The 13,782-nt window shown below is 39.5% G+C and overlaps 1 protein-coding gene across 1 annotated transcript in view; it reads right to left on the bottom strand.

Annotated features, from left to right (window-relative positions):
• The window catches only part of CERK (ceramide kinase), a 61,642-nt gene that overhangs the window by 30,966 nt on the left and 16,894 nt on the right, over positions 1-13,782 (bottom strand). Inside the window, exons 3-5 of the mRNA XM_070755354.1 lie at positions 12,507-12,629; positions 9,167-9,292; positions 1,703-1,766 (exon numbers count right to left, since the gene is read on the bottom strand). Coding sequence (XP_070611455.1) covers positions 1,703-1,766; positions 9,167-9,292; positions 12,507-12,629 — 313 coding nt within the window. The remainder of the gene's footprint in view (positions 1-1,702; positions 1,767-9,166; positions 9,293-12,506; positions 12,630-13,782) is intronic.

Consider the following 13,782-nt stretch of genomic DNA (forward strand, 5'->3'; position numbering starts at 1 on the left):
TTGTTACATTTATTATATCACCTCTTATATAGATACATATATTACATTACATGTTTATATATTCCTTTTAAAATATCCTTTCACATTTTATTCCTATCTTGGTATGATTGAATTGGTAACAAAGGTCAACCTACTTCCTAGAGTTGTTTTTGTGTAGGTAATATGAGGAAAGACATAGGTGAACCCTACTTATACGCCCCACAGCTTTCAGCAGAGCACAATCCCAGCTCCTTTCATAGAGCATAAAATGTAGTGTTACATTGAGCAGGTAAAGTGAAGGTGATTCTTTTGATGTATATTGATGAATGCAGACAGAGAAGGTAGGCTAAACATTAAGCTTGGAAAAACAGATGAATTCAGAAACGGGGCGCCCAAGAAAAGCAGTCCAAAATCGAAAACAACAAATGACTTACAAAACGGTTAATCTAGGAACATCCTGATTCCTGTGGCGTGGGGGTATCAAAGAAGTTTTAAAAAAGGCTATCGTAACTGCATGATCAAAGCCTTACATGTTAAAAAAAAGGATAAGGCATCAATTATGTGGTTGTAGCCACAACCTTTCCTCTTTTCCCCCATCCAGAAGCTCTCAGTTCATCAAATAACCAAGAAGAATCAGAATTCTATGATGTTTGGCAAAAGGTATATATTTGGTGGGATACAAAGAAAAAGAGATAATTTTATTGTTATATCATTTTATATCATCCACAGAGTGGATCTTCTCCGGGTCCCGTCAACTATCAGGGACCGCCTTCTGCTGCACCAATCCCAGCGACCGGTTAGGTCCCACAGAGTGGATCTTCTCCGGGTCCCGTCAACTAAAGAATGTCGCTTGGCGGGACCCAGGGGAAGAGCTTTCTCTGTGGCGGCCCCGGCCCTCTGGAACCAACTCCCCCCAAAGATTAGAATTGCCCCCACCCTCCTTGCCTTCCGTAAGCTTCTTAAAACCCACCTCTGCCGTCAGGCATGGGGGAATTGAGACCCTCTTCCCCCTAGGCCTTTACAATTCTATGCATGGTATGTATGTATGTATGTTTGGTTTTTTTATATTAATGGGCTTTTAATTATTTCTAACATCAGACTACTATTGTACACTGCTTTATTGTTGCTGTTAGCCTGCCCGAGTCTCCGGAGAGGGGCGGCATACAAATCCAATGAATGAATGAATGAATGAATGAATGAATGAATGAATGAATGAATGAATGAATGAATAAATAAATAAATTTTAAACATACCAGTACTTAGTAGTTATATTGTAGTAGATGATGATTATTCACAATATAAATGTGAATTCCTTTTTTCTTCTACTTTCTTTTCTTTTTGTCTTTTTTCCTTCCTTTTTTCCTTTTATTTTAGTTCTATTTAAGTTAGAATTTTAAATTTTTTACATATGTTGCTAAATATTTTAGATGTGTTTCTATTTACCACTTTATAATTGACATTTTTAAGTATTTTATAGACGGTGTTAAACAACGACAAGATTTTTTCTTTTCACTTTTTTTTCATTTAAATATAAAGATGACTTCTACTCTGAGCGGAGCGACTGTAGCTCCACTAAGTGTTGCATGTTATGTATGTCATGTTTGTCTATGCAATTTAATAAAAATATATATATTAAAAAAAGGAAACAAATAGCAAATAGACAATCTGTACAATTCTTCAAAGCCAAAGGGGGAAAAATGTAAGGAAAAAAAAGAGAACTTACCCATCGTATTTCTCCAGATAAATTTCAAGTAAGTTATCCTTAGCATGATTGGCATGTTCGGTGACTACATGAGGGGGGAAAAAATGGACCGGTACTTTAAGACAACTTTTTACAAGGATTTGGATAAAATCAGCTACACTCATGAAACAATTTTTGAAAGTATATACAGTGTTCTCTCAATTTTCGTGGAGGATGCGTTCTGAGACCACCCGCGAAAGTTGAATTTCCACGAAGTAGAGATGCAGAAGTAAATACACTATTTTTGGCAGAATGCTGTAAATACACTAAGGTGAATACAATGTATATATCCAAATTTTATTGTTACTGCTATGTTAAGAAAGTGGCTTATTCAATGTTAACTAGTAATTTTCTAAAACTACAAGAGGACTTATCTCAAAAACTCTACAATTCTAGTTCAAATAATTAACCACAAGATAACACTAGAACAGTGATTTAATTAAATGTAGAGTGTTCCCTCGCTTTTTGCGGGGGATGCGTTCCAAGACTGCCCGCGAAAGTTGAATTTCCGCGAAGTAGAGATGCGGAAGTAAATACACCATTTTTGACTATGAACAGTATCACAAGCCTTCCCTTAACACTTTAAACCCCTAAATTGCAATTTTCCATTCCCTTAGCAACCATTCAGATTATTAGTCACCATGTTTATTTATTAAAGTTTATTAAAAAAATATTGATTAAAGGCAGACGAAAGTTTGGCGATGACATATGGCGTCATCGGGTGGAAAAAACCGTGGTATAGGGAAAAAACCCGCAAAGTATTTTTTAATTAATATTTTTGAAAAACCGTGGGATAGATGTTTCGCGAAGTTTGAACCCGCGAAAATCGAGGGAACACTGTATGTTGAAAATATATAATTAATATTGACAATCACTTAGAATGGTTTTGGTTGCGGTTCATATTATATTTCTGGTTAATGGAAAATGCACTTCTGCTGAAGGCACTAAGTAACCCAAATCTGATAAATTTATGGCTGAAGCCCTTCCTTCATTTGACTTTGTATTTTCTAAAAGATTCTTGTAATTCCAAAATAAAGCTTGTGAAGGCACATACAGTAGTACCCCTAGATACGAGCATAATTCGTTCCATAAGGGAGCTTGTATCTCGAGGCAACTCGTATCTGGAACAAATAACTTTTTTCCCCTCCAAGATAACCAAAAGCAAGGATTCTTCCGCCACCTAGTGGACGCTCGGCTCATATCCCGAATTTGAGCTCGGGACTAGAACAGAAATGTCTCTCCCCTCGTGGCTCGTATCTTGAAATACCCGCATGTACAGCAGCTCGTATCTAGAGGTACTACTGTATTTATCTTCTTTGGCAACGTTTCTTTTAGTATTATCACTTTCCCCTTTTCTAAATGTCTGTGTTCACCTAGGCCAGTTCGTTTCTGAAAGGAGTGAGATATGTATGGCATTTCTCAAAACTGGAGTTTTATCCACCAAAATGGATGGAGACACCCAGTAAATTTTATTTTCTTTAGTTCATTGGTTTAAGTAACTACCCATTCAAACATATGACTTTGGATAAGTAACACCTCATTTATCTCTGTGACCAGGTAAATCTGTTTTAGAACTGAAGATTTGGGACCAGAATGGGGCTCTAATTAATTAATTAATTAATTAATTAATTAATTAATTATAATAATAATTTATTAGATTTGTATGCCGCCCCTCTCCGAAGTTTGTTTGTTTGTTTGTTTAACTTATATGCCACCCCTCTCCATAGACTCGGGTCGGCATATAAGTCCAATTAATAAATAGAAACATAGAAGACTGACGGCAGAAAAAGACCTCATGATCCATCTAGTCTGCCATTATACTATTTTCTGTATTTTATCTTACAATGGATATATGTTTATCCCAGGAATGTTTAAATTCAGTTACTGTGGATTTATCAACTACGTCTGCTGAAAGTTTGTTCCAAGGATCTACTAATATTTTCTCATGTTGCTTTTGATCTTTCCCCCAACTAACTTCAGATTGTGTCCCCTTGTTCTTGTGTTCACTTTCCTATTAAAAACATTTCCCTCCTGGACCTTATTTAACCCTTTAACATATTTAAATGTTTCGATCATGTCCCCCCTTTTCCTTCTGTCCTCCAGACTATACAGATTGAGTTCCTTAAGTCTTTCCTGATACGTTTTATACTTAAGATCTTCCACCATTCTTGTAGCCTGTCTTTGGACCCGTTCAATTTTGTCAATATCTTTTTGCAGGTGAGGTCTCCAGAACTGAACACAGTACTCCAAATGTGGTCTCACCAGCGCTCTATATAGCGGGATCACAATCTCCCTCTTCCTGCTTGTTATACCTCTAGCTATGCAGCCAAGCATCCTACTTGCTTTCCCTACCGCCTGACTGTCAGAAATCACTACCCCTAAATCCTTCTCTTCTGAAGTTTTTGCTAACAAATAAATTTATTTATCCATAGTCCTAGAAATTCACATTTTGACTAATACTAATTATATTTCATCAGGTCAACCTACTTCCTCTTTTTTTTTCTTTTAAAAAATGTTTATTAATTTTTCCCATTTTTTTTAAAAAATGACATTTTAATAATTTAATACAGATTTATGCCTGATTTCTTATGTTTGTTACATTTATTATATCACCTCTTATATAGATACATATATTATATTACATGTTTATATATTCCTTTTAAAATATCCTTTCACATTTTATTCTTATCTTGGTATGATCGAATTGGTAACAAAGGTCAACCTACTTCCTAGAGTTGTTTTTGTGTAGGTAATATGAGGAAAGATATGAAGCCTTTGATACGGTTCCACATAAAGAGCTGATAGATAAATTAGTGAAGATTGGACTTAATCCCTGGATAGTTCAATGGATTTCAAGCTGGCTGAAGCATAGACATCAGAGAGTTATTGTTAATGGCGAGTATTCTGAGCAGAGACAGGTTACAAGCGGTGTGCCACAAGGGTCTGTTCTGGGTCCTATTCTTTTTAATATGTTTGTGAGTGACATAGGGGAAGGTTTGGTAGGGAAGGTTTGCCTATTTGCCGATGACTCTAAAGTGTGCAATAGGGTTGATATTCCTGGAGGGGTCTGTAATATGGTAAATGATTTAGCTTTACTAGATAAATGGTCAAAGCAATGGAAACTGCAGTTTAATGTTTCCAAATGTAAAATAATGCACTTGGGGAAGAGGAATCCTCAATCTGAGTACTGCATTGGCAGTTCTGTGTTAGCAAAAACTTCAGAAGAGAAGGATTTAGGGGTAGTGATTTCTGACAGTTTCAAAATGGGTGAGCAGTGTCGTCGGGCGGTAGGAAAAGCAAGTAGGATGCTTGGCTGCATAGCTAGAGGAATAACAAGCAGGAAGAGGGAGATTGTGATCCCCTTATATAGAGCGCTGGTGAGACCACATTTGGAATACTGTGTTCAGTTCTGGAGACCTCACCTACAAAAAAGATATTGACAAAATTGAACGGGTCCAAAGACGGGCTACAAGAATGGTGGAAGGTCTTAAGCATAAAATGTATCAGGAAAGACTTAAAGATATTTAAATATGTTAAAGGGTTAAATAATGTTCAGGAGGGAAGTGTTTTTAATAGGAAAGTGAACACAAGAACAAGGGGACACAATCTGAAGTTAGTTGGGGGGAAAGATCAAAAGCAACGTGAGAAAATATTATTTCACTGAAAGAGTAGTAGATCCTTGGAATAAACTTCCAGCAGACGTGGTTGGTAAATCCACAGTAACTGAATTTAAACATGCCTGGGATAAACATATATCCATCCTAAGATAAAACACAGGAAATAGTATAAGGGCAGACTAGATGGACCATGAGGTCTTTTTCTGCCGTCAGTCTTCTATGTTTCTAAGAGATATAAATTTATCAAACAAAATAACGCAAATGAAGACACACCTCCACCAGCAAATACTAGACAAGGCCTGTGTAAACCATGTTGACACAACACAGGCCTGTCGAATAAGTGAGATGTACAAAAGAATCTTCACTAAAGTAATCGGCTTAGCAATTGTAATTTCTTAGGGCAAATCCATGTTTCAGAGGGAGAAAATGAGTCATTACAGTAACATAACAAAGCGAGTATTAAGCAGTTAATGTAAAAGAAAGCACTGAAAAAATCAATAGCTAAGTGGCAATCAAGTTCTTTAAAAGAATAAAGCAAAATGCAGCTTTCGTTTAGCCGCTAATGAGTAGAATCTCAGATAAGCAGGCACTCAGAAATAAATAGTTATTTTACAGAGATAGATAATTTGTGGGAGGTACTTCGCATTTTGGCAAAAGCTTTTGCTTAATCATTCAGAAGCATTTCTCAGCAATATAATAATCTTTGGGGTTTAATGAAAAGTGGCTCAGCAAGAGAGGAAGAAGCTAAATGTCTACTTAGCAATATTGCTTCTCAAAATGGTCTACTGCAGCGGTCACCAAACTACGGCCCGGGGGCCGCGTGCGGCCCGCTGAGGCCATTGATCCGGCCGGCGAGTGAGTGACACAACAGTGTTCCATCTAATTTTCTATGAATAAAATGCGGTATTTGGTTAGTAACTAATATCAATCATCAAAAAAGTTGCAAAAGTTTTTTTTTCTAATTTTGTCATCCAGTTACATTCATTTTCTTTTCATTAAATTCCCTCCATCCAAGTTATGCATGGTATGTTTGTGTGTATGTTTGGTTTTATAATAGGGGTTTTTAGTTGTTTTTTATTATTGGATTGTACATGTTGTGTTTATTATTGTTGTTAGCCGCCCCGAGTCTGCGGAGAGGGGCGGCATACAAATCCAATAAATTATTAGAAACATAGAAGTCTGACGGCAGAAAAAGACCTCATGGTCCATCTAGTCTGCCCTTACACTATTTTCTGTATTTTATCTTAGGATGGATATATGTTTATCCCAGGCATGTTTAAATTCAGTTACTGTGGATTTATCTACCACGTCTGCTGGAAGTTTGTTCCAAGGATCTACTACTCTTTCAGTAAAATAATATTTTCTCATGTTGCTTTTGATCTTTCCCCCAACTAACTTCAGATTGTGTCCCCTTGTTCTTGTGTTCACTTTCCTATTAAAAACACTTCCCTCCTGGACCTTATTTAACCCTTTAATATATTTAAATGTATTATTATTATTATTATTATTATTATTATTATTATTATTATTATTATTATTATTATATTTCTAACTTATTAACCATTATGCCAAAGTGCTTCCTTCTTTGTTTATACATTTTTCTATAAGCCAAGAAAACCTACAATCAGATGTTAATGAAAAAAAATTAAAAACAAAACATAAACATGTATGAATTTCAGACTTCTTCCAGCCCTCTAAATAGTACATTCCCATTTTGTTTTTTACTTTAAAATAAGATATGTGCAGTGTGCATACGGATTTGTTCATAGGGGTTTTTTTATAGTCCGGCCCTCCAACAGTCTGAAGGACAGTGAACTGGCCCCCTGTGTAAAAAGTTTGGGGACCCCTGGTCTACTGTATCTTGCAACCTGAATGTGTATCAGGACAACCTGGGGGACGGGACCTCTTTGGGGGGGTCGAACGACTGTTTCACCTGTTTCACCTAAGATCATGGGAAAAGACAAATTTCCCATGGTGTTAGGAACTAAAATGTCTATTCTGGCACCTTGGAACATATTTTTATAATCCAACCAATCAAGTGTTTACAGAGGCGGTGTCCCTCTGACCTTCCTGCCAATCAGCTTACAGCTCTGTTGGGAGAATTGGCGCTAGACAACATGAGGAACTGTATTAAGGGGCCATGGCATTAGAAAGGTTGAGAACCACTGATGGGAAGTATCAGGAAAGACTTAATGAACTCAATCTGTATAGTCTGGAGGACAGAAGGAAAAGGGGGGACATGATCGAAACATTTAAATATGTTAAAGGGTTAAATAAGGTTCAGGAGGGAAGTGTTTTTAATAGGAAAGTGAACACAAGAACAAAGGGACACAATCTGAAGTTAGTTGGGGGAAAGATCAAAGGCAACATGAGAAAATATTATTTTACTGAAAGAGTAGTAGATCCTTGGAACAAACTTCCAGCAGACGTGGTTGGTAAATCCACAGTAACTGAATTTATACATGCCTGGGATAAACATATATCCATTGTAAGATAAAATACAGGAAATAGTATAAGGGCAGACTAGATGGACCATGAGGTCTTTTTCTGCCGTCAGTCTTCTATGTTTCTATGTATTTAGCAATATGTTGGCACCAGGGATGGGTTCCTACCGGTGTGATCCAGTGCGGCTGCCCTGATAGCAACCCGCTGATGATGCAATTTAAGTGTGAGAGCTTCGGTGCCATCTTTCCAGGTCCGTGCGCGCCGCCGTCTTTTTCACTACTGGGGCCCACGCGCAGAAGTAGAATCAATGCTTTTTTTCCTGATTTGGATGGCTTCTCAGCTGTGTTTTGGCTTTAAGTATACTTTTGCGCATTAACAGAAGTAGAATCTCACGCAAAATGTCACAATGCGCACTGGTAGCAAAAGATAAGTGGGACCCACCCCTGGTTGGCACGGGAGTTTCTAGATTAGTGACACAACTTTGATTGGAATCCTATTTAAACAAAGCACCTTGGAGTTTCAATAACCCCAGAAACATCTTGAGTCTATTTCTAAAAGTAATTTTCTGACGCTCTGTTGTGGTTAACTCTGGCCCAGCTCCTGCCCCAAGGAATGTGCAGGTGGATGTGGGGTAAACATCCACATGCTGTTTTGCTCCCGATGGAATCTGCCGACAAAGCTTCCTCTGACCAAGGAACCGTGAGTGACAGGGAAGAGGGGAGTTTGGCAGACAGCCCAGGAGGAGATCAATCATCTGTATCATCCTTGGATTCTGAATAAGAATTAATGATACATCCACGCATGCGTAGAGTGATGCATAGGAGACAACAACTGAAGGATTATTACAAGAGAAAATGAGGCCACCTGTGGTTGGGTGGGAATGCTGTAATTAGTGCTACAGATAAAAGTGCAACCTGGTGTTTTAGCCTCATGGCAGCTTATCTGATTCATTGTTTCGTCAAGATTGTGGTTTTTGTGCTGTTCAGGATTGTGTGTGGACTCTCTGGACTTTAGAATTGGACTCAATTTCCATTATTGGGTGAGCAATTGGATTGCATTTAACCTGTGCCTTGTGTGTACCAGAAAATCCCTTTGACATTTAAAACATGTGAGCTGTTTCTGTTTTTCTGTTTATAAAAACTTTGGGTTTTCCTTTTATCGTGTGATGTGTGTCTTCCTGGACTAATTACCCTGTAATTGCGGGCGGTTGAAACACGCCAACAGAACAAAGCTCAAATGTATCATAAGTACTCTAGGACCACTCAATTTCTTCAATATTACAAGAGGGCACCAAATTGCGGAAATCTGCGGTATGAGGAAACTATAATACTGTAATTCAAGGCAGTTATTTGAAGGAATCGGTAAATTCAAATGAATAACTCACCTATAACATCCGTAGAGATGGAAGCCAGACTAAACAATGGGGCCACTTTCTGTTCGTATATTTTTTCTCCTTGTGATTTTCCACTGTGTGGATTAATATATACAAGCAAGCGCTTTGGTCTGGAGGCTGTCAACATGAAAGAGAGAAAGTGGGCATGGGTGGGCTCTAATTTACATCGCTGCTGCTTCGGTTCCTCTACACCAGTGATTTTCAACCTTTTTTGAGCCACGGCACATTTTTTACATTTACAAAACCCTGGGGCACATTGAGCCGGGGGGGGGAGGGGGGCTAAAAAAGGTTTGGACAAAAAAATTATCTCTCTCTCTTCCTCCCCTTTGCTCTATTTCTTTCTCCCTTCCTCTTTCTCTCCCTTCCTTCTTCTTTCTTTCTCTCTCTCTCCATCCCTCTTTCTTTCTCTTCCTTCCTTCCTCTCTTTTTTGCTGTCTCTCTCTCCCTCCCTATGTCCCTCTATGTCTTTCTCTCTCTCCTTCCCTCCCTCTCTTTCTCTCTCTCTCTCTCTCTCTTGCTTTCTTTCTCTCTCTTGCTCTCTCGTTCTCTCTCTCTTTCTTTCTCTTGTTCTCTTTCCCTCTCTCTTGCTTTCTTTCTCTCTTGTTCTCTTTCTCTCTCTCTCTCTTGCTTTCTTTCTCCCTTGCTTTCTTTCTCTCTGAGCTTTGCGGCACACCTGACCATGTCTCACGGCACACTAGTGTGCCACGGCACACTGGTTGAAAAACACTGCTCTACACCTCATGGGAGCATATGCTTTGTGCACGCACGCATGCACCGTGCCAAAAAATTCACCACCACCCCCCAAAAAAAAGCTAAAAACAAGATGGCAACCACATGCAAGTGCCAAAAACTTGGGAATTTTTTAAAGAAATGCATTTTTTAAAAAAAAATGTTAAAAAAAGATGGCACGCCCACGGACCAACACTAACTGAACTGGCTCCGTGACATCATCGTGACATCACCAGCGGGTTGCTACCGGTTCAGATGAACTAGTTCAAACCGGGAGGAACCCACCTCTAAAAGTGGGCCATGGGATTATTTGCTCTAGACCAGAGATCTTCAAACTTGGCAACTTTAAGACTTGCGGACTTCAACTCCCAGAATTCTCCAGCCAGCTGTGCTGGCTGGAGAATTCTGGGAGTTGAAGTCCACAAGTCTTAAAGTAGCCAAGTTTGGGGGGCCCTGCTCTAGACGTTGCTGAACTACAAATCCTTAAATCTCTCTCTGCTCAGGAAAGAGAATCTATAGCTCAGTCCGCTTCAACTCGGGATTTCCCAGTCATTACTGAAAGATTTCCATAGGGAGAGCTGGCCCAATAATTGAGTTCCATTTATTGAAGTTTTCTCATTCTAAAGACATTTCTTCCAGCCTTCAAATGTTATTTAAGCTCATTAGTCTGCCTAGAAAATAGATAAAACCTTGTTAAGAGCTGCATTCTCTATGGTGTCAATAGCTGGAGAATTGATCAGGTGTCTTCATATATTCCAACTAAATACACCTCAGCTAGTGTAAAGACAAGGAGGGCCTTCTGATGCTCGAAATATAATTTCTCATCTCATTCAAAATGTAGGCAATAGCAGTGTAAGTGAGCCATGATGGCACAATGGTTAGAATGTAGCATTGCAGGCTAATGTTGCCAACTGCCAGCAGTTTGGCAGTTCGAGCCTCACCAGCTCAAGGTTGGCTCAACCTACCATCCTTCCGAGGAGGGAAAAAACTCAGATTGTTTAGCACAATGTGCTGACTCTGTAATCTGTTTATACAGGGCTGTAAAGCCCTGTGAAGCCATATACAGTGATACCTTGTCTTACAAACTTAATTGGTTCCGGGACGAGGTTCTTAAGGTGAAAAGTTTGGAAGACAAAACATCTCCCCCGGGCATATACAATTTATGAATGGTATGTCTGTATGTATGTTTGTTTAGAAAATGGGTTTTTAAAAATATTTTTAAACTGTAATTTAGTTTTGTTGTAAATTGTTTCACTTTGTTGTGAGCCGCCCCGAGTCTGCGGAGAGGGGCGGCATACAAATCTAAATAATAAATAAATAAATAAATAAATAAATAATGTTTCTCATAGGAATCAATGGAAAAGCAATTAATGCGTGCAAGCCCAAAATTCACCCCTTTTGCCAGCCAAAGTGCCCGTTTTTGTGCTGCTGGTATTCCCCTGAGGCTCCCCTCCATGGGAAACCCCACCTCTGGACTTCTGTGTTTTTGCGATGCTGCGATTTCACTGAGGCTCCCCTCGTTGGGAAACCCCACCTCCGGACTTCCATTGCCAGCGAAGCGCCCATTTTTGTGCTGCTGTGATTCCCCTGCTGTGATTCCCCTGCAGCATCACAAAAACACGGAAGTCCGGAGGTGGGGTTTCCCATGGAGGGGAGTCTCAGGGGAATCCCAGCAGCACAAAAACGGGTGCTTCGCTGGCAACGGAAGTCCGGAGGCGGGGCATCCCAGCTGCGGTGGTGGGTTTGTAAGGTGAAAATAGTTTGTAAGAAGAGGCAAAAAAATCTTAAATCCCGGGTTTGTATCTCGAAAAGTTTGTATGACGACGCGTTTGTAAGACGAGGCATCACTGTATACTGTATTTTTCAGTGTATAAGACACACCTTTTTCCTCCCTAAAAGAGGCTAATTAGGGTGCGTCTTATACTCTGAATGTAGCTCCCCCTCCCCCAGCCCTAACTAGCTGCTAACGATCTTCCCACCTCTTACCTTGCAGGCTCTTTCATTGTTTCTCTCTGTGAAGAACGTTTTCCAAGCCCTAAGGCTTTGCAGGGTTTGTTTCATTATTCTAACTTGCTCTGAGTAAATTTCTTTCTAGCCCTAACTGGGTGCTAACAATGTTCCCAGCTCTTACCCGCTTGCAAGCTCTTTCATTGTTACTCTCTGCAAAGAAGAATGCTTTCCAAGCCCTAAGTCTTTGCAGGGTTTTTTCCATTGCTCTACTTGCTCAGACTGTTTCTTCCCAGGTGCTAATGATGTTCCCAGCTCTTACTGGCTTGCAAGCTCTTTCATTGTTACTCTCTCAGAATAAAAAAAAAATTAAGCCCTTCACCAGAGGATAAAATAATGTCCTGAAGCTGACCAGACTAAGGACGCTAGCTAGATGAATACCTGGTAAGCAGATTCTTTTCCCTATTTTCCTCCCCCAAAACTAAGGGGTGTCTTATATTCCGGTGCGTCTTATACTCTGAAAAATACGGTAAGTGCTATTGCTAATAGCTCCCATCATTACTGGCTTCATTTCTTCCCCCTTCTCAGAAATTGGCTAGGCCCTGAAAGAAAACCCAACCAACCAAAGGAATGGCATTCTTTATCGCCGACGTACTCTGTAAATCAAGTAGTTCTCTCAGTGTACATATCCATTGATTACACAGCTGTTCATCAATGCACCAGAAAGTCACTTCGCTGCACCGCCAGCGGTGATGCTGTGCCCTCTTTACGTAATACACTGCAAAAGAAACACAGACACACAAAAAAAAAAGAGAATCACGGTTCCATAACAAGCAACGTTGCTCTACAAATATAACAACATGTAGCATTCAGACAATACTGGAGAATTTGGAAAGAAATTCATGCCCAATAGTTGTTTAAGGCCACAGATCACGAGAAAAAGAAAAGGCTGCCAATCTGGGCAGGTGGGCAAGGAATTATGAGCCGGGGTGGCGCAGCAGGTAGAGTGCTGTACTGCAAGCCACTGAAGTTGACTTGTAGATCTGAAGGTCAGTGGTTCAAATCTCATCACCGGCTCAAGGTTGACTCAGCCTTCCATCCTTCCGAGGTGGGTAAAATGAGGACCCGGATTGTGGGGGCAATAGCCTAGCTCTGTTAAAAAAATGCTATTGCTAACATGTTGTAAGCCACCCTGAGTCTAAGGAGAGGGGCGGCATAAAAATTGAATTAATTAATTAATCAATCAATCAATCAATCAATCAATCAATCAATCGTCGGGTGACTTCTTGCCAATCTTTGAGACAGTGTCTTTTTCCAATATCAGGAAATCTTAGCTGGATTAACTTACACTGGCACAAAAAAAATAAAGGGAACACTCAAAGAACACATCCTAGATCTGAATGAATGAAATATTCTCATTGAATACTTTCTTCTGTACAAAGTTGAATGCGAAATTTATTGTTTATCAGTGTTGCTTCCTAAGTGGACAGTTTGATTTCACAGAAGTTTGATTTACTTGGGAGTTATATTGTGTTCTTTGAGTGTTCCCTTTATTTTTTTTGAGCAGTATATTTGCACTGGTATAAAATATTGGCCCATTTTAGAGCAAAAGCCAAGGAATTGTGCTCCTTCTCTGCCATCTGTCCCCTAAATTCTCACTGAATCTATGAGACGCTAGAACAGGGGTTCTCAAACCTGGCAACTCTAAGACTTGGGGACTTCAATTCCCAGAATTCTCCAGGCAGCGTAGCGTAAGTCTTAAATTTGCCAAGTTTGAAGACTCTGCTCTAGAACTACGTACCCAAAAGTAGTGATGCTGAACAAAGCCGGGAGAGAACAATGAAATTTGTTTTAAGTCTAAATTAGTGGGTTTTTTCAAACTTTGTGACTTTTCAGATTTGTAAAATTCAGCTTTCCAGAATTTCCCAGCC

Source organism: Erythrolamprus reginae, chromosome 6 (assembly GCF_031021105.1).
Source record: "Erythrolamprus reginae isolate rEryReg1 chromosome 6, rEryReg1.hap1, whole genome shotgun sequence".
Classification (NCBI taxonomy): Eukaryota; Metazoa; Chordata; class Lepidosauria; order Squamata; family Dipsadidae; genus Erythrolamprus; species Erythrolamprus reginae.